Genomic DNA, 27558 nt, shown 5'->3' with positions numbered 1-27558 from the left:
CAACCACTCCTACACGATCGTCAGGGTTTTTCTTTTGCACTCATCAAACACCAAAAAACAAAGCACTCTCAATGTTTTGTGAAAAACTAAAAGGGAGAAATTTTCGAAAAGTTCATTGTTAGAGTTTACATACACATACAAGTCAAATAAAAGCCACACAGCAATTAGACTTCATATTAAAAAGCAGCAAAGAAATGGATTGTTTTTTTTGTTTTTATTTTATAGCTTTTTTGTACACCAATCTGTGTTATACCAGGACTCTATTTTCCAAGCATATTATCCTGAATCCATAAAGAAAGAAAAGGAAAAGGCATATGTGACTCACCAATAATTATCCTTCAACAGTTTTACAATTTGTAAGACTGAGATGATTTCCAGAAAGAAACAACCATTTTACTGTTATGAATGAAAAAATTCTTACCAGCAGCTTCTTCCCAGAACCTATTTTCTGCTGCTCGGTCTCCTTTTTCGACTCAGCATCTGTTGCTACAGCAAGAACCTGGTATCTGTTAGAGGATAGAACCATATCATGGTTAAACCGTTTCTCTTATATAATTTTGAATTAAACAAAAACCAATTAAGAATGACAAATCAGACAAACATGGCATTTTAACCGCTTGCCAACAAGCCACTGTCATTATAATGCGGCAGGTCAGCTCGTTCCCGCAAATTTCCGTACGTGTATGTTGGCTCTTTTAAGAAATATAGCAGGCACAGTAAGCGTTGTCCGCCAGTCACCAGCAATCACTCCACAGAGAGCCAGAACGGGGATCTGTCAATGTAAACAAACAGATCCCTGTTTTGACAGGGGAGTAGAGAGTGATCGTTTGTTCCTAGTAATCATGAACAGCAATCTCTCTCCTCCTCCAGTCAGTCCACTCCCTCCACAGTTAGAAACACGTCCCAGGGAACACATTTAACCCTTTGATCACCACTAGTGTTAACCCCTTCCCTGCCACTGTCATTTAAACAGTAAACAGAGCATTTTTATGTAAATGTCAGTGGTCTCAAAAAAATGTCAAAAGTGTCTGATCTGTCCGCCGCAATGTCACAGTCATGATCACCGCCATTACTAGTAAAAAAAAATGAATAATAAAATTGCGATAAATCTATCCCCTATTTTGTAGATCCTATAACTTTTGCGTAAACCAATCAATATACGCTTATTGCAAAAAAATCTATGTAACCAAAAATATGTAGAAGAATACATATTGGACTAAACTGATGAAGAAATTTGTTTTTATTTTTTTCTTGTTGGGAATATTTATTAAAGAAAAAAGTTAAAAATATATATTTATATATATATTTTTTTTTCAAAATTGTCGGTCTTTTTTTGTTTATATTGCAAAAAAATAAAAACTGTAGAGGTGATCAAGTACCATCAAAAGAAAGGTGTATTTGTGTGAAAAGAAGGACGTCAATTTTGTTTGGTTACAACAGCGCAATAGTCAGTTAAAGCAACGCAGTGCCGTATCACAAAAAATGGCCAGGTCATTAGAGGGGAAAATCTTCCGGTCCTTAAGTGGTTAAATAACTGACAAAATGTTGTTCTGTATAAAAACACTGAATTGATAAAATACTTTGTCATATTTAGCTAATCATTTTTCTTAAATGTTGCTTACTTAGGTACTACAGAACAAAAATAACAGAACGGTAAACTAAGTTACTAAAGTAAAGATAGTATATTGTACAAAAGAGCTTATGAGAACTGAAAATAAAAACACACACGTACAAAATGTACGGTATGCTTTTCTTGAATCTGAATCTCTTGATGATAATCTATTTCTTTCCATGAAGTGAGAATGTTATATTATATGGAGCACACCCAGAATTGGCAAAACAAAATTCTCTCCTGACGTCCACATCCCCACTTTATCGTTATTTGCTGAAAGGGGAAACGTGCGTACATGAGAACCTTGACTTAAGTGTCTCCGGAGTACTGGAACCAGGTAAAGAGGCTTCATATTTAACTAGGATGTGACAAAGGTTTCCCTGGGTCCTCACATCATAAATAAAAAGAGGAGCATTCCACAAAGCATTTTTCTAAACATCACGTTTACAATATTTAGCTAAAATCTTACATTTTAAAGGGATGGCAATTTTTAGCATTCTTCATGTGTTTCATGGTGGAATGTATGCTGGTCATAATCTTGCACAGCAAAGTAGTGGAGACATGCCAACTACAGGGGTGTGGAAATAAAAAATAAATAAAATAAATTGTCCAAGGGACTAAATTGGGGTCTCAAAATAAAGATATACTTGTCCTGATAAAAAAAAAAAAAAAAAAAAAAAAAACGTATTTAACCACTTCAGCCCCTTCCTGACTAGGCCATTTTTTTGCGATACAGCACTGCATTACTTTAACGGACAATTGCACGATCGTAGGACGTTGTACATAAACAAAACTGATATACTTTTCTTCCCACAACTGGCAACTGGTTAAATAAGGTTTTAACATTGTGCTGTTTTTCTCCTACTCACCTGCTTGCACCATACCCAGGGACTAGCAAGGAGGGGAGAGACCTTGCAGTGTAAAAAGCACAGATTGGGTGCTCATTAGGAAAGGGGAGTGTCAGACTCTTTTAACTGTTAGCAGAAGTGTATCTGTTGAGCAAGTAAATGAGCCCCAAAGAGAAGGATAAAAAATGTATTCCTTCAGGTTACCTTCGTACACAGAAGCACTTGGGTGCTCCATACAAGTACATACTGAGCAGCCAAATTACACTCCGGTGTCAGCTCTGTAATGCTCCATTCACACCCTGAGCACATGTGACAGACGTGAAAGGGTCTGTAGAAGCCTTGGAGAATGTTATGCTGCCTGTAACATCGTTCAGCATGACCAGTTTGGTGGTGGGTTAGTGATGGTCTGGGGAGGCATATCCATAAAGGGATGCACAGACCTCTACAGGTTAGACAATGGCACCCTGACTGCTATTAGGTATCGGGATGAAATCCTTGGACCCATTGTCAGACCCTACACTGGTGCAGTGGGTCCTGGATTCCTCCTGGTGTACGACAAAGCCGGTCTCAAGTGGCGAGAGTATGCATCCAGTTCCTGGAGGATGAAGGAATAGATACCATTAAATGGCCCCTACGCTCACATGACCTAAATCGAATAGAACACCTCTGGAATATTATGTTTCGGTCCATTCCACGCCACCAGGTTGCACCTCAGTCTGTTCAGGAGCTCAGTAATGCTCTGGTCCAGATCTGGGAGGAAATATCCAAGCACACCATCCGTTGTCTCATTAGGAGTGTGCCCCAACATGGTCAGGCATGTATACAAAGCACATGGGGGGCCATACAAACTACTGAGTACCATTTTGAGTTGCTGCAATGAAATTTCAGCAAAATAGCCTGCTGCATAATTTTTTCTCATTTTTTTGGGGGGTGTCTTTGAATTCAGCCTTCTGTATGTTGATAATTTTCATTTCCATCCAACGATGTGGCATACTTCCGATCCTAACATATTACCCAGACAATATCAGTATAGATATCTAGTCTGATATTTTTCCCCATTGAAATATGATGTGTTTTCAAAGTGTTCATTTAATTTTTTTGAGCAATGTCTAAAATGTTAATAAATATTGTGTTCATAAGTTTACATACCCTGGCAGAATTTATGATTTCTTGGCCATTTTTCAGAGAATATGAATGATAGCACAAAAACTTTTATTTCACACATAGTTAGTGTTTGGCTGAATCCATTTATTATCAATTAACTGTGTTTACTCTTTTTAAATCATAATGACAACAGAAACAAGCCAAATGACACTGATCAAAAGTTTACATACCCCAGTTTCTAATACCATGTATTGCCCCCTTTAACATCAATGACAGCTTGAAGTCTTTTGTGGTATTTGTGGATAAGGCTCTTTATCTTCTGAGATGGTAAAGCTGCCCATTGCTCTTGGAAAAAAAGGGATTTTTAATACAGCTTACCTGTAAAATCCTTTTCTTGGAGTACATCACGGGACACAGAGCGGCATATTCATTACTATGTGGGTTATATGGAGTACCTTCAGGTGATGGACACTGGCAATCTCAAACAGGAAGTGCCCCTCCCTATATAACCCCCTCCCATAGGAGGAGTACCTCAGTTTTGTAGCAAGCAGTATGCCTCCCAAAAATGGTCCCCAAAAGAGGGGTGGGAGCTCTGTGTCCCGTGATGTACTCCAAGAAAAGGATTTTACAGGTAAGCTGTATTAAAAATCCCTTTTTCTTTCTCGTACATCACGGGACACAGAGCGGCATATTCATTACTATGTGGGATGTCCCAAAGCAATGCTTACAATGAGGGGAGGGAGAACATCTTCCCAAGACAAAAGGATTTAATTTAGAGATATACTCAAATCATAATAAATCCAACTTAGTTGAGAAAAAATAAATTTTTAAATTTAACTCAAAAGGGAGCCCCCCGGATCCGAGGGTCTCAAACTGCAGCCTGCAGCACTGCCTGCCCAAAGGCTGTATCAGTATTCCTTCTTACGTCCAACTGGTAGAATTTTGTAAACGTGTGGACAGAAGACCAGGTTGCCGCCTTGCAAACTTGAGCCATAGAGATCTGGTGGTGTGCTGCCCAGGAGGCGCCCATGGCCCTAGTAGAATGAGCCTTTAATGATAACGGAGGAGGCAACCCTTTCAAGCCGTAGGCCTGAGTGATTAACTGTTTAATCCATCTCGAGATGGTGGATTTTGCAGCTGCCTGCCCCTTCTTGGGCCCATCCGGTAAAATGAACAACACATCTGTTTTCCGGATTTTCTCTGTAGCTTTAAGATAGGCCTTCATGGCCCTGACAATATCCAAGGTATGCAGCAACCCTTCCTTTCTGGAAGTAGGTTTAGGGAAGAAGGATGGTAATACCAAATCCTGGTTTAGATGAAAACTGGATATAACCTTTGGTAGGAAGGAAGGATGAGGGCGGAGAACGACCTTGTCCTTATGAAAAATAAGATATGGATCCTTACAGGATAAGGCCGCCAGTTCCGATACTCTTCTTGCGGAAACTATGGCGACCAAAAATACTAACTTCCTTGTCAGTAAAACCAAAGGAATTTCAGCCAACGGCTCAAACGGTTGTTTCTGTAAACTTGACAGAACAAGATTTAAATCCCACGGGCAAAGCGGGGATTTAACTGGAGGATTAATACGCAAGACCCCTTGAAGGAAGGTCTTAACTAGCGAGTGGGTGGCCAGCGGCCGCTGAAACCACACTGACAAAGCTGAAATCTGTCCTTTGATTGTGCTTAATGCCAGTCCTTTATCCACTCCTAGCTGGAGAAAACGTAATACTCTATCGATGGTAAACTTGCGAGAAAGCCATCGCTTGGACTCACACCAGCCTACATAGGCCTTCCAGACCCTGTAATAAATCACCCTAGAGACCGGTTTCCTGGCTCTGATTAGGGTAGAGATTACTTTCTGAGACAGACCTCTACCCCTGAGAATCAGGGATTCAGCCTCCAGGCCGTCAAATTTAGATGCCGTAAGGCAGGGTGGAGGATCGGACCTTGCGATAGCAGGTCTGGCCGTAGAGGAAGAGTCCAAGGGTCTCCCACTACCATCTTTAGGATTAGTGAGTACCATGCCCTTCTGGGCCATGCTGGAGCTACCAGGATGACTGGTATGTGCTCCACCCTGATCCTGCGCAGCAGGCGGGGTAGTAACTGGAGCGGGGGAAATGCATAAAGAAGTTTGAACTGATGCCAAGGGCAAACTAACGCATCGGTTCCGCAGGCCCTGGGATCCCTTGTGCGGGACATGAACCTGTCTAGCTTCTTGTTCAGTCTCGATGCCATGATATCCACGTCCGGCACTCCCCATTTCTGGCAGAGTGTCTGAAAGACTTGTGGATGCAGAGACCACTCCCCCGGCAACAGAGTCTGGCGACTTAAGAAGTCCGCCTGTAGGTTGTCCACTCCGGGACTGAATATAGCCGATATGCAGGGCACATGGGCTTCTGCCCACAAGAAAATCAAGCTCACTTCTCTCTGAGCGGCTTGACTCTTGGTTCCCCCTTGGTGATTTATGTATGCCACCGCCGTGGCATTGTCCGATTGTATTCTCACCGGGAACCCCTGCAATTTGGACGTCCAAGCCTTGAGGGCTAGTCGAGCAGCTCTGAGCTCCAAGATATTGATGGGCAACTGCTTCTCTGCTGCTGCCCAAGTGCCCTGGCGAGTGCACCCCTCCAACATTGCTCCCCAGCCAAACAGGCTGGCGTCTGTGGTTACTATTTTCCAGGTCACAGGACTGAAAGTCTTTCCCTTCAGGAGATTCTGAGGGTTTAACCACCAAGATAGACTTTGCCGCACTCTTGGTGAGAGTGGCAAAGGAATTTCTAAGGCCTGAGGCCTCTTGCTCCATGCTGACAGGATGGCTGCCTGCAGGATGCGAGTGTGGCTCTGAGCGTACGGAACCGCCTCGAATGTGGCCACCATCTTGCCTAGTAGTCGCATACATAGGCGAACAGTTGGCCTTTTGTTTCTTAGAATTATTTGTATTAGCTCTTTGATGGCCTTGACCTTTAATAGGGGTAGGAACACCTTTTGTTGTTCTGTATCCAATCTCATGCCGAGATATTCCAGCTGCCTTGTGGGCAGGAATGCTGACTTGTCTCGATTTAGGACCCAGCCGAACCTTTCGAGGTACTGAACTGTGAGGGCCACCGCTCGTTCCAGGCCAGGAGACGAGTGGTCTACAACCAAGAGGTCGTCCAGATAAGCCAAGACCGTGACTCCTTGGGTCCTTAGATTGGCTAGGATTGGGGCTAGGACCTTCGTGAATACCCGGGGGGCCGTAGCCAACCCGAAAGGGAGCGCCATAAATTGGAAATGACGTTGAGCCACCGAGAAGCGTAGAAATACTTGATGTGGCTGAAAAATTGGCACATGAAGGTAAGCATCCTTTATGTCTATGGACGCCATAAAGTCGTCCTTCTGGAGCACGGCGACAGCTGACCGAATAGTTTCCATCCGGAATGAGCGGACCTTTAGGTACGCATTCACTCCCTTTAAGTCCAAAATTGGCCTGACATCGCCGTTGGGCTTTGGGATGATAAACAGGTTGGAGTAGAACCCCAATCCCTGTTCCCGGACTGGTACTTCTACTATCACCTTTTGGCATAGCAGATGATTCAATGCCGCTATCAATGCGGCTTTTTTCACAGGGTCGCCTGGTACTCTTGACTCCTGGTAATGAGGAGGAGGGATTTTTAGAAACTCTAGTCTGTAACCTGCGGCCACAGTAGACCGGACCCATTCGTCGGGGATGTTGGCTTCCCAAACCTCTGAAAAGAGGTGAAGCCTTCCCCCCACCCTCATGGGTGGGGGCGCCTCTTCATAAGGCAGACTTAGGGGCTGGCTTAGCTGGTTTGCGATACCAAGGTTTCTTGCCGCCAGAGGCCTGTCCCTGCGATTTGCTGTTAAAGTTTGATCGTACAGGAGGCCGTCGGTACTGCCTGGAATTTGAGGGCCCCGAAGCCGGGGAAAGCTGCCTTTTACATGTAGGCCCCCGAAACTTCTTTTTGACTGGTAAAAGCGTACTCTTACCACTCGAAATAGTCTGAATGTATTTATCCAGATCTTCTCCGAAGAGTCGCCCTCCATGGAAGGGAAAACCTGCCAGAAGCTTTTTGCACGGGGGCTCGGCCGCCCAGTTTTTTAACCATAAGAGTCTTCTCATATGCACTAAAAATAGTGATAAACGAGACGCTTGCTGAATAGAGTCCTTTATAGCATCCACCGCAAAGCATAGAGCTCTGGGTATATCAGATAGCTCCTCTGCCTGCTGGGCAGGGATGTCCTTAAGCATCTGTTTAGTCTGGTCCTTTAAAGCTTGACAGATTCCGATAGCAGCAACTGCTGGCTGTACCACTGCCCCTGCCGTAGCAAAGGAAGCTTTTAAAAGAGTCTCCAAACGTTTATCAACCGGGTCCTTAAACATTTGAATGTTTTCTACCGGGCAAGTTAGTGATTTATTCACACATGAGATGGCAGCATCCACAGCTGGGAGCGCCCATCTTTTGGCAAACTTCTCTTCCAACGGGTAGATAACAGAAAATTTTTTAGGCGGCAGAAAAATTCTGTCTGGTCGTACCCAATCCTGGAAAATTAATTCCTCCAAAAGAGGATGGACCGGAAAAACTGCGTTGTTCAAGGGCGCCCTTAAGGAGCCCAAAGAGGAAACTACCGGACCCCGGCGCTCCGGTAAAGGCAACTTAAATGCTGAGTGAACCATATCTGTCAAAGACTGGACCCACAGACTCTCCGCTTGGGAGGCTGAGAATGGTTCTTCAACAGTAGATTCCTCAATTTCTGAACCCTCTGGATTCTCGTCCAGTATGTCCTCCTGAAACTCTAATTCCTCCGGTGAGAGAATTTCAGCATCTGAGGATACAAATTTAGGCGAAGGGGATCTAGTCCGTTTCTTGCCTGGTAAAGACTTAGCGAACATAGCCGCCAATCTTTCCTCTAGCCCACTCAAAGAGGCAGCTAGCATTTCCTCTGTGACAAACACAGGGTTGGGTGGATCTGGGTAAGCCGCCTCACCAGACCCCCCTATTGGCTCAACCAAGGCGGCCACAACTTGGCTATTAGGTGGGGAGAGTACCGGCATAGCCTGACTCATGTCCTCAGAATCCGAGGGGGAGCCCTTTTGTTTCTTGGCATTTTTTGCCCCTTTTGATCCCGAGCCTTTGGGAGCCATAATACAATACCGAGGTACCCCTGCATGCAACAACTGACTGTTTGCAGCTAGGAGTAGTTAAGAGGTTTAGGGAACAGCAGGATTACTAGTGTCCAAAAACCCCTGGTGAGGCCGAGTATGTTTATTCAAAAAACAAAGGAAAAAAAAATCTCTTTTTTTTTTTTTTTTTTTTTTTACTATGATATTATGTTCCTTTAAATAAAATGTATATATATATATTCTTTTTTTTTTTTTTTTTTTTTTTACTATGATATTATGTTCCTTTAAATAAAATGTATATATATATATTCTTTTTTTTTTTTTTTTTTTTTCTTTTTTTAAAACATACGGCCCCACCAGATATCCTTTGCGGCCTCTAACCTGCTGCAAAGGGGAATTTTTGGCTGTAGAAAGAAAATAGGCCAAGCCTAGGATGTACTACCCCTTTCCTGCCACCGGGGGTCACCGGAGTGCCGCTCTGCGTCCCCTCTCCTCCAGCATCAGCTCAGACTGAGCCCTGAATGCAGCCTGTCTGTTCTTTAACAGACGCGAAGGCACGCCTCTTCCTGCGCTCCCTCCGCCCCCTCCTCCCGAACGGCGCGAAACAGTCTATTTTGGCGTGCCCGCGCACGCGCGCGCGCCTGTCAGGAAGGAGAGAGACACATGGAGACGCGCGCCAGGCGCTACAGAGGCAGGGAGAGAGGATCGAGCCGTCGGCTGCAGGGCGGCAAATTTGAACCCCCGGACAGGTAGGCAACTAACAGAGACTCTTAAGGACTCAGTTCTTTGCCCAGAAGAGATTCAAAGATGACCCTATCTGACCAGCAGGGCAGCAGGTGGCCAGCAAAGACTTACTTGGACAGGGGAACCAGAGATGGGGGGGGGGGAATCCGACCATCCTGTCTACACACAGACATAGTGACCAAGGTGCCTATGCAGAGCATACTTAGGCTACCCCCCCTTTTGATCACCCCTGGGGAGCCCGCTGTCGAACCAAGTTCCGCAGGCTCCCCACTTACCTGCTCCATGCCGCAGGACGTTTGCAAGCAAACATAGTCCAATCTTCTCCCATCTCCGTGGGTAGTGTAGTAGACCATCAGGCACTGGGGTCCTAGAAGGAACCGCTGTCCTGGACCTATATAGCACCCCGGCAAGCAGGATACTTTTGGCTTTGGAAAAAAGCACCAAGTCCTGGGCCCGGGGTCCAGCCCTCCAGAGAGGGCATTATAGGCAAAACCCCATGGATTTTGGGGCCCGGGTACTGTCCACTTCGGCACTGAGGCACTCTGGACAGATCCGGTTAGCCTGCCAAAATCCTAAGGATATGGAGGCAAGCTATTCCGTGACCAACACCTAAGACACTGGCGAAAAAACTGAGGTACTCCTCCTATGGGAGGGGGTTATATAGGGAGGGGCACTTCCTGTTTGAGATTGCCAGTGTCCATCACCTGAAGGTACTCCATATAACCCACATAGTAATGAATATGCCGCTCTGTGTCCCGTGATGTACGAGAAAGAAAAGCCTCCAGCTCCTGTAAATTCTTGGGCTGTCTTGCATGAACTGCACGTTTAAGATCTCCCCAGAGTGGCTCAATGATATTAAGGTCAGGAGTCTGAGATGGCCACTACAGAACCTTCACTTTATTCTGCTGTATCCAATGACAGGTCGACTTGGCCTTGTGTTTTGGATCATGTTGGAATGTTCAAGTATGGTACATCCCATGCGCAGCTTCCTGGCTGATGAATGAAAATGTCCATCCAGTATTTTTTTAATACATACTGCATTCATCTTGCCATCAATTTTGACTAAATTTCCTGTGCTTTTGTAGCTCACACATCCCCAAAACATCAGCAATCCACCTCTGTGTTTCACAGTAGGAATGGTGTACCTTTCATCATAGGTCTTGTTGACTCCTCTCTAAAGGTAGCATTTATGGTTGTGGCCAAAAAGCTACATTTTGGTCTCATCACTCCAAATTACTTTGCGTCAGAAGGTTTGAGGCTTGTCTATGTGCTGTTTGGTGTATTGTAAGCAGAATACTTTGTGGCATTTGCGTGGTAATGGCTTTCTTCTGGCCACACAACCATGCAGCCCTTCTTTCTTCAAGTGCCTCCTTATTGTGCATCTTGAAACAGCCCCACCACATGTTTTCCTGTATTTCACCTGAAGTTATTTGTGGGTTTTTCTTTGCACCCTGAACAATTTTCCTGGCAGTTGTGGCTGAAATTTTAGTTGGTCTACCTGACCGTGGTTTGGTTTCAACAGAACCCCTCATTTTCCACTTCTTGATTAGAGTTTGTACACTGCTGATTGCCATTCTCAATTCCTTGGATATATTTTTATATCCCTTTCCAGTTTTATATAGCTCTTTTCCCGGAGATCCTTTGACAATCATTTTGCTTTCCCCATGACTCAGAATCCAGAAACGTCAGTGCAGCACTGGATGAAAGACGCAAGGGTCTGGTCAGGAGTCCAGAAACTCATTGACCTTTTATACATACACACACACACACACTGTCATTCAAACCCCTTTTGTGTCAACAAAGCAGGTTATCAGGCCAAAATCACCAGGTTATGTAAACTTTTGATCAGGGTCATTTTGATAGTTTATGTTGTCATTATGATTTAAAAAGAGTAAACACAGTCGATTGATAATAAATGGCTTCAGCCAAACACCAACCATGAATGAAAGAAATGTTTTTGTTTTATCATTCATATTCTGTGAAAAATGGCCAAGAAATCTTAAATTCTGCCAGGGTATGTAAACTTATGTTATATAATTATTTATTTATTTGTATCTTTTCATGAATTGCCTTGCATTTCGAACAGGCTATTAACATATACTGTGTTTCCCCGAAAATAAGACCGGGTCTTATATTAATTTTGGCTACAAAAAACACACTAGGGTTTATTTTCTGGGGATGTCTTATTTATTTACGGTATGTAAAATGACTATCTTAAGTGGTTGTAATGCAAAAAAAAAAAAAAGCATGTTCCTTTAAAGCATTATAGACAGCGCAGTGCTTGTGTTGTGTCATTTACCCCTCTCTATGGTATGTTCTAAAAGTCCTGGAATAAAACAATAAAAACATTGTTTCTGTTCCTGTGTCCCCTTGTCTCCCCCTGTCAGTTAAGAAATCAGTATTTTGACATCATTTAAAAAAAAAAACATCTTGGTTAAAGTCCTTTCAAAATGATACAATCTGTTTTATAAAAAGATTATACTGGTATAAGGTGCAGTGTGTCCCCCGTTTTATGGAGAATACCTTTTTACAGCTCCCCTGGGTGCTCACGTGATCTGCCTTCCTTCTCCATTTTGAGATCCCCGCCGACATCAGCCCACTTTGAGCACTGAAGAGGGAGGGGCCGCAGACATCAGCCAGGAGGAGAAGAGTGAGTGAGTAACTTGTATAGAGCTACAAATGTGAACTAAATCGCCTCAAGGCAAGAAGAGGGAAGACCCGAGATCCCCGCTGACGTCAGCCCCCTCAGTGCACTGAAGAGGGATGGGCCACAGACATCAGCCAAAAGTAGAGAGGGAAACCACCGGTAAATATGGTATTTTTAAATACAGTTACAAGGGGAGACACACTGCGCCTTATACCAGTATAATCGTTTTACAAAACGGATTACGGTCTTTTTCATTAACTTTACTAGGGCTTATTTTTGGAGTAGGGCTTATATTGCAGGCCTTCCACGATAATCATGCTAGGTTTTATATTCGGGATAAGGCTTATTTTTGGGGAAACACAGTAGTATATACTATATGTAAAACTGCTGGTTCAGAATGAGTGCAAAAGATTAGTATGCAACATTTTATATTTACTGTACACAGTTTAGAAAAAAGTGTGGAAATCTGTGTTGTATGGCTAGGCCTGGATATCGAATCAAAATAAATGTTACCATTGCAAATGGACTTTTAACCTTAGCCTTTTTCCTTTCTTTAATGGAAGACACCCATGTGTGTGTAATTATTCCCAATGTACTGTTCTAACTGTATAGAAATAAAGCAATACTTACTTATAACATTCAACCTGTTGACAAGAAGAGACCGTAATGAAAGAGTCTGTTCTAGGACTGTATCTCAGAGGGCCAGGTAAAAGAAACCCTGGTAAGTATCGTCCAAACGTATAGCTTTCCTGTTCAAAGAACATCAGCATTCCATCCATTGACTGAATACAAATCAGATCCCGGCCTGCAGAGAGGAAATAAAATATTTACAAAAGGCTGAGCAATCTGACCTAACTTTGTTTTCAGGTTCTTCTTTTGTCTCTGAAATATCTGTAGAAAGTTCAAATATATACTCAGAGCCGGATTTATACTTAATAGACCCCTTAGGCCATCTGTTTTGTGCAACCCCTATACCAGTCAAGTATCTGTCTCAGATCAAACTGATGAGCTCAAACAACCTAGTCATACAAGGCAAATTGTCGCTCTTCTTTTGTTTATAGCGCAAAAAATAAAATCTGCAGAGATGATCAAATACCACCAAACGAAAGCTCTATTTGTGGGCGAAAAAGAACATAAAGATTTAATTTGGGTACAGTGTTGCATGACCGCGCAATTGTCATTCAAAGTGCAACAGCGCTAAAAACTAAAAATTGGTCTGGGCAGGAAGGGGGTGAAAATGCCCTGTATGGAAGTGGTTAAAGCGGGGGTTCACCCAAAAAAAAAAAAAAAATTTGATTCAGCCGAGTTGTCAGAATGACAATCGGCTGTCTTTTTTTTTTTTATCCCCGTACATACCGTATTTTCACTGCTGCTTCCGGGTATGTCTTCTGCGGGACTGGGCGTTCCTAATTGATTGACAGGCTTCCGACTGTCGCATACAGCGTGTCACGAGTTGCCGAAAGAAGCCGGACTGCGAGTCGGCTCTATACGGCGCCTGCACATCGACGTTCGGCTTCTTTCGGCAACTCGTGACGTGCAGTATGCCACGGTCGGAAGACTGTCAATCAATTAGGAACGCCCAGTCCCGCAGAAGACATACCCGGAAGCGGCGGTGAAAATACGGTATGTACGGAAAAAAACAGTCGATTGTCATTCTGAATCTAATGTTAATTTTTTTTGTTTTTTTTGGGTGAAACCCCGCTTTAATAATGACATAACATGCACTCAAAGAACTGGAAGAAGTAAAATGGCTTGTCATTAACCAGGGAGACAGAATCAAACAGCTTGCCATGGCCAGCGCTGGAGCTGTATGGGCCGGGAAGTCCATCTGAGATTCTGGTTTGCTGGTAAGATGGCGATTTGGCTGAACCTGCCTTTTGCTGACATGCAGGAGTGTTCTGCAAAGTCTTGCTCAGATCAGTACAGAGGAGCCCTGACATTGCCAAGTTGCGTGTTTCAGGGGCTGCCCCCTCTTGGTTTAACAAAGGGTAAGGAGCCCCCAAAAAAAGGTAGCAACATAAGTCAGAACAGTTTGTCTGATCTGAGCCCCAAGGACTTTTCAGGACAACACCGCACCCCAGTAACTGACTGGTCCAGTGAGAACGCTATCTGACCAGTCAGCCAGAATCCAAGATGGACATCCCAATTGTCATGGACCATGACAATACAGAAGTGTTCCTCCTTGAAATCTGTTACACAGTGGGGGTCTTCTGCCCTGTCTTAAGGCTCCAGATGGCTCCATTGTTCTGTGTCTGGCTATTGTGTACATTGATTGCCCCCTGGGGCTTCTGTCTCATTACACATAACAGTCCTTCTAATCAAGCTATCGGACCAATCCCTGCCTCGTTACACCAATCTATACAGCTCCACCTCTGGCCACGGAAAGATGCACGATTCTGTATACTAGGATTGTGACAAGCTGTTTTACCTCTTCCTTTTCTGAATGCATGTTATGTCATTATTAATGTACATACACTTTACTACTGCACTTTGGTCATTGCACCCGGTTTATCGTTTTATTGCTTTACTCAATTATTACTCATACATCTTGGCCAAAAAGCCAGCCACTACAAGAAACATTTTTAGCTTGAATGAACATAAAAAAATCTGGTTTTGCTTTAGAAAAACACGCTAAAATAATCTTAACCATCAACAACACGACTGTGGTCTTCAGCTTTCTTCTGATGAAAACCATTTCGAGTGGAATTTCTGTGGCAGAACTGGCATTACTAAGTTCCAGGCTCATGGTCCAGAATGGTCACTTGGTAACAGTGACAACACAAAGTGTAAACCACTGAATAAGGTTTTCCATTAGCGTGTCACAAATTAACAGCGCTAAATCTTATATTTGTTGAAAAGGAACAGCCTCTGAATATACTGTCCTTTGGTGAAATAGGAAACCAAGCAATGAAGTAGTAGACACCTGGAAAACAACCAAAGAGAAGCTTATCGGGAACTGTGGCCCCGTTCCAAAAAACGCAGCCTTGCGCAGCAATGGCTTCTTTGCTTTTCAGTAAGCACAATAAGAAGGCATAAAATACAATTTTCTTGTGGCACCGACCACCTGAGCCTTTGGCAACATGACTAACTGACCATGAAAGCCAGACCATGAGTAATAGATGTAAACTCTATTTAGGTCTGGCACCATGACAGAGTACTCCACCCAAACCACTTCATTAAGCTAAAGAAATATTTAAATATATCGTTCAGACATCAGATAGAATAATCAGGTTAACTAGAACATGTAACTTACTGAAAACCATAAGGCTGGCAGAAAGAATGGCAATGTGCCTAAAATGGAACTGCAGATTGGTTTGAAGCTTTGAGTAAAGACTTTCAATGTGATTTTATTTACACTGACAGGCAACCGTTTTAGCCAGGCTGTACCAATTATGCAAGCACATATATCAAACGGAGGTAGCAATGCAGAACACTGTTCAGGCCTTTGCCACTGGGGGTTTCAAATATTTCTTATAGGCAAATATATCAACTACATACAAATCCAGAATTACTATTAACTCAAGTGACTCACTAAAAATGTCATTGAGGTTTATATACCATCTCAGTTTATGTAGCTAAATAGATCACAATAACCCAGCATAACCAGCTATAGAATAACATACAATGCAGGAAAAAAAAAAAACACATAAGTGATGATAACATGTATTTTACTCAGAAAATACTCAGTATTTTCCCTCTAGACATTTTCTGTACTTTCCCTTAAAATGAGGCCTCGTACACACGATAGGTTAACCAGAGGACAACGGTCTGAAGGACCGTTGTCTTAGGTTAACCGATGAAGCTGACTGATGGTCCGTCACGCCTACACACCATAGGTTAAATAACTGATCGTGTCAGAACGCGGTGACGTAAAACACAACGACGTGCTAAAAAAAAAATAACTTTAATGCTTCCAAGCATGCGTCAACTTGATTCTGAGCATGCGTGGATTTTTGACCTATCGGTTAGGAATCCATCGGTTAAAATTTAAAGCAAGTTGGCTTTTTTTTAACCGATGGTTAAATAACCTATGGGGCCCACACACGATCGGTTTTGACCGATGAAAACGGTCCTTCAGACCATTGTCCTCTGGTTAACCCATCGTGTATACGAGGCCTCCGTTTAAGGGAAAGTACAGAAAATGTCTAGAGGGAAATTACTGAGTTATTATTGCAGTATCTAAATATTTTAATATGACTTTCACACCTCTTTTTATTTTATTTTTTAAAATGATTGTCTTTTAAAATAGTTATTGTATTTTATACAGAGTTTTTTTTATTAACCACTAGAGGGAGCTCTGTATTTGTTTCATTACTCTACTGTCTTTTACTGATGTATGAATTGGAAATAGAACCATAGTTTACTGTATTGGACCAGGTATCCAACACACCCAAAAAAAAAATCTGTGAAAAGTTTCTTCAGCAGCAATAGCACATCAAGCCGGAGGACAGAGAAGATCAGTAGTGCGGGTGCTGGGACCAGGGCCGGCCTTTGGGGTGTGCGAGCTGTGCGGCCGCACAGGGTGCCATGGGCAACAGGGGCGCAGTGCGTCCATCACAGCTCGCAGAATGTGAGTCGCAGTCAGTTACTCACATGATCATCACTCCTACGAGTCACAGCAGCAGGCGCTGCCAGGTCCCCCTGCCCTGGGACTGGGTGAAGAGCAACGCATCGACTGCGACACCTGAAAAAGAAAATGGCTGCTGCTGGCCCCCTACAGGCACACTGCACATGCGCCGCCACTGCTCGGGAAAGCCCCAAAAACACTTGGCTATTCTCAGGCAGAAGGTGCATGTGCAGTGGTGTCTTAGCGCCGGGCAGCGCCATTTTTAAATGCAAAGCCGCACCGTCCCCCGAAAGGTAAGTCATGCATGCATCTACTTTTTCAGATAAAAAGAAAAAGTATTTACTTTTTATAGCCAGCCTACACACAGAAGGGGAGGAGGATATAAGGGACTTAATATTTTTTTCCTCTTTGTGTATGTTTAGGTGACCAGGGGGCGGGGGGTGAAGATGGGGGGGGGCGCCACAAGATTGGCTCGCAAAGGGCGCCTGAACACCTAAGGCCGGCCCTGGCTGGGACACTCCGTATGAAATATCTTGTCACGGATCAGGCGTCGGACTTGAAGACTAGTAGCTATAGCAGTTGCAGGACAGGTATACAGGCAGTCACTTCTAGCAGATGACACAGGCTCACCTGAGGTGCGGACTCTAAGTACTAGCCGGTATTCACCAAAGCTCCTGATGGTGAAGATGGATTTTGCTGCGTATTAGTACCAGGTCGCAGTCCTCAGGTTTGCCCCACCAGGGTGTGAGCAAGCCGGGTCCAGTAGCGGATGAATAGACAAGGGTTAAACAGCAGCGTGATCAGTAAGCAAGCCAAAAGGTCGGTAACGAGTAGTTGCAGGTTGGGATCAGGCAGTAGAGCGGTCAAGGAACAAGCCATGGGTCAATCACGAGTGGTAGCGAAATACAGATGGCAGCAGGAAAGTCAATTAGCAAGGCACTGGCTGGGAAGGCACAATAATCTGGCAAAGAGGCAAGGGGTTTATAGGACGTTCATGGGAGGAGCAAGGAGTTTAAGGTTCAACAGCAATCAAGACACAAGGCAGAGTTGTCCAATGGATCAGATAGGATCAGGCAGGGAGCTGTCCAGCATCCCAGATAGCTCAGTGGGAAGCATCAGTGCCAGACACATAAGAGGTCCCAGGTTCATGCCCAGGTCCTGACATATCTTCTTTAAAGCATAAATTTGATAAATTAAAAAAAAATCAGCACAAGGGACAGTACTTCCACTTAATGAGAAGTGTCCCTTGGGCTGGTGACTGCTGCCTTTGTTGAAATCATCCACCCTCTACCTCCACCCCATACTCCTGCAGTGTTAATCTATCAGTGCTGCTGAGGTTAATAGAGTCGCTATACCCATCATAGGCACTTGGCAAGACTGCAGACTATGTCCACCCTTTCCTCTCCCCTCCTCCATGCACAGAAGCTGTACTATAGCTTATAGCAATGAAAAGCACTATATACTAGGAGGACGAGCAGATGAATGAAAGGTCCACCTCCTCTATTCATGGAGCGCTTTTCATTCATGGAAGCTATAGTACTGCTACAACTTCCCACACTGGCACCATTCCCAGATGCAAGGTAATTCTAATGCAGCAATGTAGTGTTGCTAGTCAGTGTCAGTCTTCTTTTGCTAACAGCACTGCTGAAATGCCTATTCTGGATCCTGAGAGAACCACATCATTGGATAGCCAATAGGAGGTGTCCATGTCCTGTAGGCACTGGGGTGAAAACCCAAAAAAGAAAAGAAACCTGCCTCCTCTACATGTCCTGATAACATTCAGGACTGGAACCAGGAATTAGAGGTTAGTCTTTTCAGCTTTAAAGAGAACCCAACTTGAATTAAATATGCCAAGGATAAGAATAGTGATGAAGTACAGGCGGGCCACTTCCTTTCATTCAACTGTAAAATGTCAATGATTAAATGGGCAGTAGAGTCTCAGGCACCCATACAGCCTGGGTTTAATGTCCAAGGGGGCCCTACAGCATTTGATGAAGACGTTACTAGCACTATAGCATCATTGTTGACTCGGGACCAGTGATTACAGTGCCTTAAAAAAGTTTTCATACCCCTTGAAATTTTCCACATTTTGTCATGTTACAACCAAAAACATAAATGTATTTTATGTGATAGACCAGGGGTGCCCAACCTTTTGAAGCGCGAGGGCCACTTAAGCGACTTGGTAACTGGTCATGGGCCACAATGAGCGGAGCGTGCAGACGGTAGGTATGTCCACTCTGTATATGCAGAGCGGACACGGACACAGCCCACTCTACTTTTTTTTGTGGATTGGATTAGAGGTAGGAAACAAATGTACATCTGCCACTCATTAGAGGTGAATGGAGGGTTCAATTGGGTCGGACTGACCGTGTGAAAGGGGCCCGTGGCTGCTTTCACACTGATGAGCTGCGGTTTACCCGCACCGCGGGTGCATCAAAGTGTACCTTTGGCTTTTCTGCACTTTGCCATAGACTTCTATTATATTCTGCAGATTTGGTGCACGTTCAGGAAGCTCACCAAACTTGCAGGTAATAACAGAAGTCTATGGCTCAGTGCAGGTAACCCGCAGGTGCACTGCTCTGCATCTGCGGATCAGTTTGAAAGCAGCCCAGTAATCAGAAGAATAGATATGTGTTTGCTGTTTAAACAGTGCTGTGTTAGGGAATCGCTTTCCTAACACTGACCCGCCTCTCAGCCAATCAGGTGCACTGGGTCTGGTTACGGGTCACCTGATTAGCTGAAGCGGCAGGCGCTGTGATTGGACACCTATCAGGCGTCCAATCACAGCGTCACTGTGTCATAGCAGAAGACTGGGAGGACAGCTTTGACCGAGACAGGTAAGTGCCAGACGGGGGGGGGGGGGGCACACTGGCGGCATTTGATGGGGCAAATGTGGCAGCACACTGCCGGCATTTGATGGGGCAAACTGGCAGCAATAGATGGGGCAAATCTGTCAGCACAGTGGCAGCATTTGATGGGGCAAATCTGGCAGCACACTGGCGGCATTTGATGGGGCAAACTGGCAGCACACTGGCGGCAATTGATGGGCACACTGGCAGCATTAGATGGAGCAAACTGGCAGCACACTGGCGGCATTTGATGGGGTAAACTGGTAGCACAGTGGCGGCAATTGATGGGGCAAACTGGCAGCACATTGGCGGCATTTGATGGGGCAAACTGGCAGCACACTGGCGGCAATTGATGGGCACACTGGCAGCACACTGGCAGCATTTGATGGAGCAAACTGGCAGCACACTGGCGGCATTTGATGGGGCAAACTGGCAGCACACTGGCGGCATTTGATGGGGCAAACTGGCAGCACACTGACAGCAATTGATGGGCACACTGGCAGCACACTGGTGGCAATTGATGGGGAAAACTGGTGGCACACTGACAGCAATTGATGGGCACACTTGCAGCACACTGGTGGCAATTGATGGGCACACTGGCAGCACAATGGCAGCAATTGATGGGGGCACACTGGAAGCAATTGATGGGGCACACTGGCAACAATTGATGGTTACAGTAGCTGCGTTTGATGGCACAGTGGTTGCGTTTGATGTTTGTTTGTTTTTTTCAGTTTGTTTGCACCCCCCAAAAATTGTGAGCATCTGCCGCCACTGGCCAGGGATAATATGCTGGCAATAGCAAGGGAACAGAAGGTAAGTATTTCAGGTACCTTTGAAACAGAGGTAAGTATTACTGCCTTAAGTTCCGTTATAAGTTGATAGTAGAGGCTCAGGCATTTAACAGTTGAGGGGACAGCCTAATCTTGATTTGGAAAGAAGTTGAGGCTCTGTGTACAATGTAGGCTTAGAGTCTATAGGGACCTTACAGCTACACAAGCTTTGATCCGTAGACTAAGAAGTTGCCTGCATTACAGCAATGTCGTTACCTCTGCCACTTTTTAAACTGGGTTCACCGTAATATTTAACGTCAGCAAACTCAAGCCAAAGTAGGCTACTTAATGTAAGTCTGGCTAAACGCCATACACATTTAGCATCCAAAGATTGCATTTGAATATGTCAATACTAGTTTGATTCGGCTATTTTTGCACTACATATATTTATCTTTAATATTTTAGTTAAAATTGTAGGTTTGCTTTTTCACAGCCAGAATGTCCACTTCATAACAGTTCACTGCCGCCAGTTGGCTTTGTCACTGACATATTTATATAGTAAAAATACAACCTGTTTTGATTTTCAGTGGATCAGATGGAATCATTTAGCTCACTCTATAGTTTCAGCAGTTGCTGCCTCAGGAGACCTGCCATTCAACCCAAGTGTTACCTTCAAGCATCCTGCAAGCTACTGTTGGTCCGTGGCCTTAACTTACTTTTGGAGAATATCAGTTTTTTCAACATGATAGGAAAATCAAATTCACAAAGTTTAACTAAACAGATGTTGCGGAGGTATAGCAGCCAGGGATTCAGGAGCTGTGATCACTGTTGGGACCCAGACCCCTTCTCATGGAATAATGAAGAATTCAGTTTAAAGTGGTAGTAAAGTGTTGAAACAAATAATAAAAAAGAAAATCCCCCCGCAAGCCAATGTTATTTTGTACTAGTATCTATCTCTATCTGTAATTGATTGTCTTTATTACTAGGCTGCAGAAGAGCTCAATTCTACAGAGGCCGTGCCCATAGTAGCAGACATGGGCAGCGCCAGCGGGGCCTGGAATATCTATAGAACAGGAGCAGCAGATTGTTATGCCTCGTACACACGGCCGGACTTTCAGAAAAAAAATGTCCGACGGGCTTTTTTTCTAGGAAAGTCTGGCCTTGTGTGTAGCCTCCATCGGACATTTTTTGTCGGAAGTCTGATGGACCTTAGATAGAGAACCTGTGTTTTCTATCTTTCCGTCGGACTTCCGACGGACTCACGGCGGACTTTTTCATGGTCAAAAGTCCGACCGTGTGTACGAGGCATTAGAAGTGTGGCAAGAGAGGAGATCTGCAGATTTATTTCTGAATCCCAATAACCCCCGGGCCATCTTTTGTTGCAACCTCTACCAAACGTTGGAGGACGTTGGTGGGGACCTTGAGAAACAGTACATGGGTTCCATTTATTCTATAGCCATGCAATATAGGGCAGCTAACCTGAGTGGCATGCTACCATCCACCTATCCATGCACTAGTTCTCTAGGTCCACCCATGTACCCCGGGACATCAGCTGGGCCATTTCCCCCTTTATATCAGCATGCTCCCGGGACCCCTGCTGGGCCATCTCCCTCTTTCTATCAACTTGCTCCCAGGAATTCCACTGGGCCATCTGCCTCTTCCTATCAGCATGCTTCACCACAGAAGCCCCCACCACCAACACGCTTTATGAAGCCACCAGTCCAATAACACCAGATTGCCCCCCAACCCCTAGATATAGATATTATTTTTCATTATAATTTTCCTGAATTTTTTGCCACTTAACTTAGATAGTGACATATCTGTGCGAGCATTTTTGTTATATATTTGCCATAAAAAAATAAAATAGAAAAAAATGCTCAATTTTTAGTTGCCCTATATTTCTCTTTTTTTTTTTAGCCTTTCATTAGTGGATTTGCTAGTGTTAGCTCAGTGGTCTCCAAACTGTGGCCAGTGCGCTGGGTTTGCCCTGATCACTTTATCTGGCCTTTTGGGGCAATATTTCTCTCAGTGGACAGTATTCCTCCCACTAATACCAATGATGGGACACTATTCCTCCCACTAATGCCAATGATGGGGCACTATTCGTTCCACTAATACGAATGATGGGGCACTATTCCTCCCACTAATACCAATAATGGGACACTAGAACAACAAAAAATGTGAAATGGGATTTTTTAGTCACTAGAAATCTGTTTTTTTAAACTACAAAATATTTTATTATCCAACAATCATAAAAGCACAATTAATATAAATGCATTCGACTGATAAGCAGTTAAATGTTACATCAAGACCACCCTTGATAAGCCATACATAGGCTTTTATAATTGCCATAATTGTATAGATAAGCTCCAACACATTTTGATTTGAAATAAATCTTCATAAGGGGTTATGGTTGTCAATACGAATGTTTCAACATCATTAACACTGTTCAACGATGTGGTGAGATATATATCGATCTGTCCTCAATTGTCCTTATAGTGTGGCAATCAGAGGAACACAAAGGACACTAATTCTCCAAAAAAAGGTGATTAGAGGATAAGGCAGGACATACACAGAGCAAAAATTCAGCAGGCTGGTTGTACCCAAGTTGATTGATCGGTCAACTTGGGTACATTTAGCCTGCCCATACATGGTTAGAATCACAGCCAGTTCCTAATGAACTGGCCAAGATTCAAACCATCTATGGCCGGTCTAAGTCAATTTAATTAAATGGATCTCATCCTGAATCACAGAGATACTAACCCTTTTTCTGTCAAGACGAGCGATAGAGCCAGCCACTCATGTCATCCAAATTTAAAAATAGAAGAAACTTGCCAGAGGGGGAGTAAAGGGGCTGAAAAATCACTTGGAAAGGCTCCATAAACAACCACTCTAAAGAACCTTCCTCAAGAGCTCATATAGAAACACATGTGTCCTGACAAGGTGGCAACCACACCCAAGATTGGATGTAAATTTTCCACCCACTCCAAATTTGTAGAGTAGGGTACCGAAAGGGCCACCTAGTACTCAGAATTCCAGCTGATTTAGCAGGGTTGGCAGAAATTCGATCCTTGTATAGCCAACATAAGGTTTCATGTACACTGGCAGCTCCTGATTGCGGCCTATACGAAAACACCAAAAAAAAACACACGTTTTTGCCGTAATTTTACATTTACCAGCGGTCAAAGCGTTCCTATCTTGAAACTGATTCTTCCGCGTTCAGGAGAGGGAGGTTCAACCTTACCTAAACATAGCAGCTCCAAAACTCCGCCAAACCCATAGGCTTTTATGGAGTTAAGATTAGGAGCTTTGGAGCCAAAAGCTAAGAACGTCGGGAAAACTGCCAAGCTTTTGGCCGGGAAAACTGTCCGTGTGTATGCTCCATGGCAGTTTTCCTGACAGGAAAACCGCCTGGAATCCTGTCACGAAAAATGAGAACCAGCTCTCTTTTTTCCCGCCGGGATTCCTGGCGGTTTTTAACCTGGCAGTTTTCCTATGGGGAAAGCCTGCGGTTTCCCAGCCAAAGCATTCATGGCAGTTTTCCTGCCAGGAAAACAGAATGTGTGTAGGGGGGAAAAAAGCTACCGAGCCGGTTCTCAGCTTTCCCCTCAAGTTAAGCAGGTGGGAGAATGGATGGACAGCCGCACTCCAAAAAGTCTTGTTGAAAAAAGACGTGCTCTTTATTGTAAAAAGGAAAAAATGCACAGCACACAACAGCATACAGTGGGATAGACAGCTGACGCGTTTCGCATTAACAACTAATGCTTAGTCATAGCCTTTCCCCTCAAGTTACCCGGCGGTAAAAAGACCGCCGGGAAACCCGTTCATGTGTACTAGGCAATAGAAAATACATTGTTTGCCTGCTCTGTGTCTGTACACCCAGAACCAAGGACTAATAATGGCAACAGACAGATCAAAATTTAGCTGCTTCAGCAGGGACTGGACAAATTTTGATCCATGTGTGGTCGCTGCGCTTAAAAGAATTTGATCTATCGATCGACTTCCGTTTAAATCGGAGCTGTTGGAAAAAAGCCTCTTAATCGGTGACATCTGCGTTGATCTTTTTTTTTTTGACAGTGGAGCAGTTCCACTGCTATCAGAATATCATAGTGAAGTGGAAATGAATACCCCATTCACCTGTATTGTGTGGATGGGGGAAATTGGTTCACTTTTTTTTCATATAGCCCTTTGCCTGAGTGGAAAAACTGAGCCATGTATGAGCAGCTTAGGGCAGTAGTAAACCCAAAACTGTAATATATTGCAGCTTACTAATCATTAGATATGGTGGCTGTGTTCGTTTTCCTTTTATTTTTAGGCTTTTTTTAACTGGTGATCTGGTCAGTAACACACCTCCTGTACTAGAGTGCCGCACTCTGGATGAAGGAGCACAGGGGGCACCAGTTGACTATAGCATTGTCAGTCTGAGGGGAGGTGATTGTTAGATGTACTAGCATATTTAAATACACTAACAAATTGAAGCCAAACTCCAACTAACACTTTATAAGCAGTTACAGCAAACATTTTTTTTTCTTTTGGGATAAAGGTTTTACATAAATAAATAAAATCTGACCATTGTAAGCACCCCTGCCAGTGGTAAATTGTTTTCTCAACCCTCTAGCACAGTTGTCTCCAAACTGTGGTGCAGGGGCCGGATGTGGCCCTTTTCTTGCTTTTATCCAGCCCTTGGAGCACTATTTCATCCACTATTACCAACAATGGGGCCCAATTCCCCCCACTGAAATAATCAATGGGGTACAATTCCCCCCACTTCCACCAATGATGGGGCACAATTCATCCCATCACACCGATAATGAGACACAATTTCTCTCAATGACACCAATGATGAGACACAATTTCTCCCGACATCACCGATGATGGGGCACCCTTCCTCCCATTGACACCAATGATGGGGCACACGTTCTCCCATGGACACCAGTGATGGGACACAATTCCCCCCGCTGACCCTTATGATGGGGCACAATTCCTCCCACTGACACAAAAGATGGGGCAATGATTTTTCCCCACTGATGTCGGGACCTTTTTCCTACTCAAAAGGGCCACAGTCCAGCCCTCCTGAAGCCTGAAGCACAGTAAACCGGCCCTTTGTTTAGAAAGTTTGGAGACCCATGCTCTAGCAGTTGCCGGATGTGGCCCTTTGCTTGAATTTATCTGGCCCTGGGGGCACTATTCCATCCACTGACACCAACAATGGTGCACTATTTCTCCCACTCACACCATCAAAAGTATACAATCCCTGCCAATGACACCAACAGCAGGGCACAGTTCCATTCACTGACACCAAAGATGGACCACTATTTCTCCCACTGACACAAACAATAGGGCACTATTCCTTCCACTGACAACAATGATGGGGCATGATTCCTTCCACTGAACCCAATGATGAGACGCTTGTCCACCCACTGACACCTAGATAGGGCCTTTTTTACTCCCACTAGATGTCAGGAAATATTCTACCCACACTGGCCCTAGTCAGTCCCTCCTAAAGTATGAAGCACAGTAAACTGGCCCTTTTTTTAGTTTGTCTGCAAGACAGCTTGTTCTGCTGAAAAAAAAAACTGATTTACTGGCAGGATGACCAGGTAAAAAAAAAAAAAAGAAGGAAAAAAACGCCTAAAAAAGAAAACAAATGCAGCAATTACATCAAAGAATCGTTAAGCTGGAATATAATAAATATTTTCTTTTGGGTTTAATACTGCTTTAACCACTTAATCACCGCCCTATAGACGAAAGATGTCTACAAGGCGGTTCCTTAACTCTGGGAGGACGTCCATGGACGTCCTCCCAGAATCGCGCTCCCGCGCGCCCCATGAGACGTGCACACGGGAATGTCCGTGACCGCCGGGTCCGCATTACGGATCACGGTAAATCGCCGCTGATAGCGGCGGTTTACCACGTGATCGCTCTGTCCAATGACGGAGCGATCACTTGTAAACAAACCGGCGTCATGTGATGACACCGATTCCTCTCTCCCCTCTCTGTACCGAACGGTACAGTGTGAGAGGAGAGGGGGGAGAGCGGATGCAGCACGAGTGCTGTGGGCTGGATCTGTGACAAATGCAGTCACAGATCCAGCCATCCATCCATCCCTACATGCTCAGCTATCCCTGCCCATACTGTGCAATACACAATACCCTGTGCAACACTCTGCAATACCCCACAATACTGTGCAATACCCCACAATACTCTGCAATACCACACAATACTCTGCAATACCACACAATACTCTGCAATACCACACAATACTCTGCAATACCACACAATACTCTGCAATACCCCACAATACCCTGCAACGTCGCCTATAGGGATTTTTAAGTAGCGAAGTTTGGCGCCATTCCACGAGCGTGTGCAATTTTGAAGGGTGACATGTTGGGTATCTATTTACTCGGCGTAACTTCATCTTTCACATTATGCAAAAGAATGAAGAAAAAATACAAAATTTGCTACATTTTATAACATAAACAAAGAAAAATTCATTTTTTTTACAGAATTTTCAGTCTTTTTCCTCTTATAGAGCAAAAAAATAAAAAACCCAACGGTGATTAAATACCACCAAAAGAAAGCTCTATTTGTGTGAAAAAAAAGGACAAAAATGTAATTTGGGTACAATGTTGTATGACCAAGTAATTGTCATTCAAATTGTGAGAGCACCGAAAGCTGAAAATTGGTCTGGTTATTAAGTGGGTTTACGTGCCTGGTGGTCAAGTGCTTAAGGGCTCATTTAGACTTGCATTCAGAGGGGGCGTTAAAAACAGGCGGTTGAGACGTGTATTTACCTCCCCCCAAACTGCCTGCCCATAAGCGGCAAAGGGAAACTGGAAAGGGGTGTGCTCATGCCACAAAATTGCAACAAGAACTCAACCTCCACAGGTCACATTTGATTGGCCGTACAGCCATGACCAATTCATGTGTATGGCATTTACAGGGTTAAAACAGCAGCACCTTCTGTCAAATACCTCTGAAAAGCGATTTACCACAAATCGATTTTTAGAGGGGCGGCATAGCCTAAAAGAGGCTAAAAACTCTTGGATTTCTTTGGTAGCAGGCCAGAGTTCATGAGATGTAAAAAAAACACAGTCTACTATTCCATTAACAAAAATGTCAAACTGTGCAGGGCCTGTGTAACAATGAGATGCCAGCCAAACCGTTTCTGCAGACAGGGCAATAATCAGGAACCTTTCATGATAAAAGGGACTATGTTACTAACAGTCAGCAACATAATATCAAACCAGGACATGACCTATGTAAAGCAGAGTTCCAGCCTGGAAATTTTTTAA

General features: G+C 44.1%; 1 protein-coding gene across 3 annotated transcripts in view; it reads right to left on the bottom strand.

The window, feature by feature from the left end:
- The window catches only part of BBS9 (Bardet-Biedl syndrome 9), a 514138-nt gene that overhangs the window by 385896 nt on the left and 100684 nt on the right, over positions 1-27558 (bottom strand). For all 3 annotated transcript variants that reach the window (XM_040353183.1, XM_040353182.1, XM_040353184.1), the window contains exons 7-8: positions 12708-12882; positions 422-506 (exon numbers count right to left, since the gene is read on the bottom strand). In XM_040353183.1, the coding sequence (XP_040209117.1) occupies positions 422-506; positions 12708-12882 (260 nt within the window). The remainder of the gene's footprint in view (positions 1-421; positions 507-12707; positions 12883-27558) is intronic.

The sequence above is a fragment of the Rana temporaria genome, chromosome 5, assembly GCF_905171775.1.
Source record: "Rana temporaria chromosome 5, aRanTem1.1, whole genome shotgun sequence".
NCBI classification, from domain to species: domain Eukaryota; kingdom Metazoa; phylum Chordata; class Amphibia; order Anura; family Ranidae; genus Rana; species Rana temporaria.
This window is presented reverse-complemented; position numbering and strand designations above follow the sequence as displayed.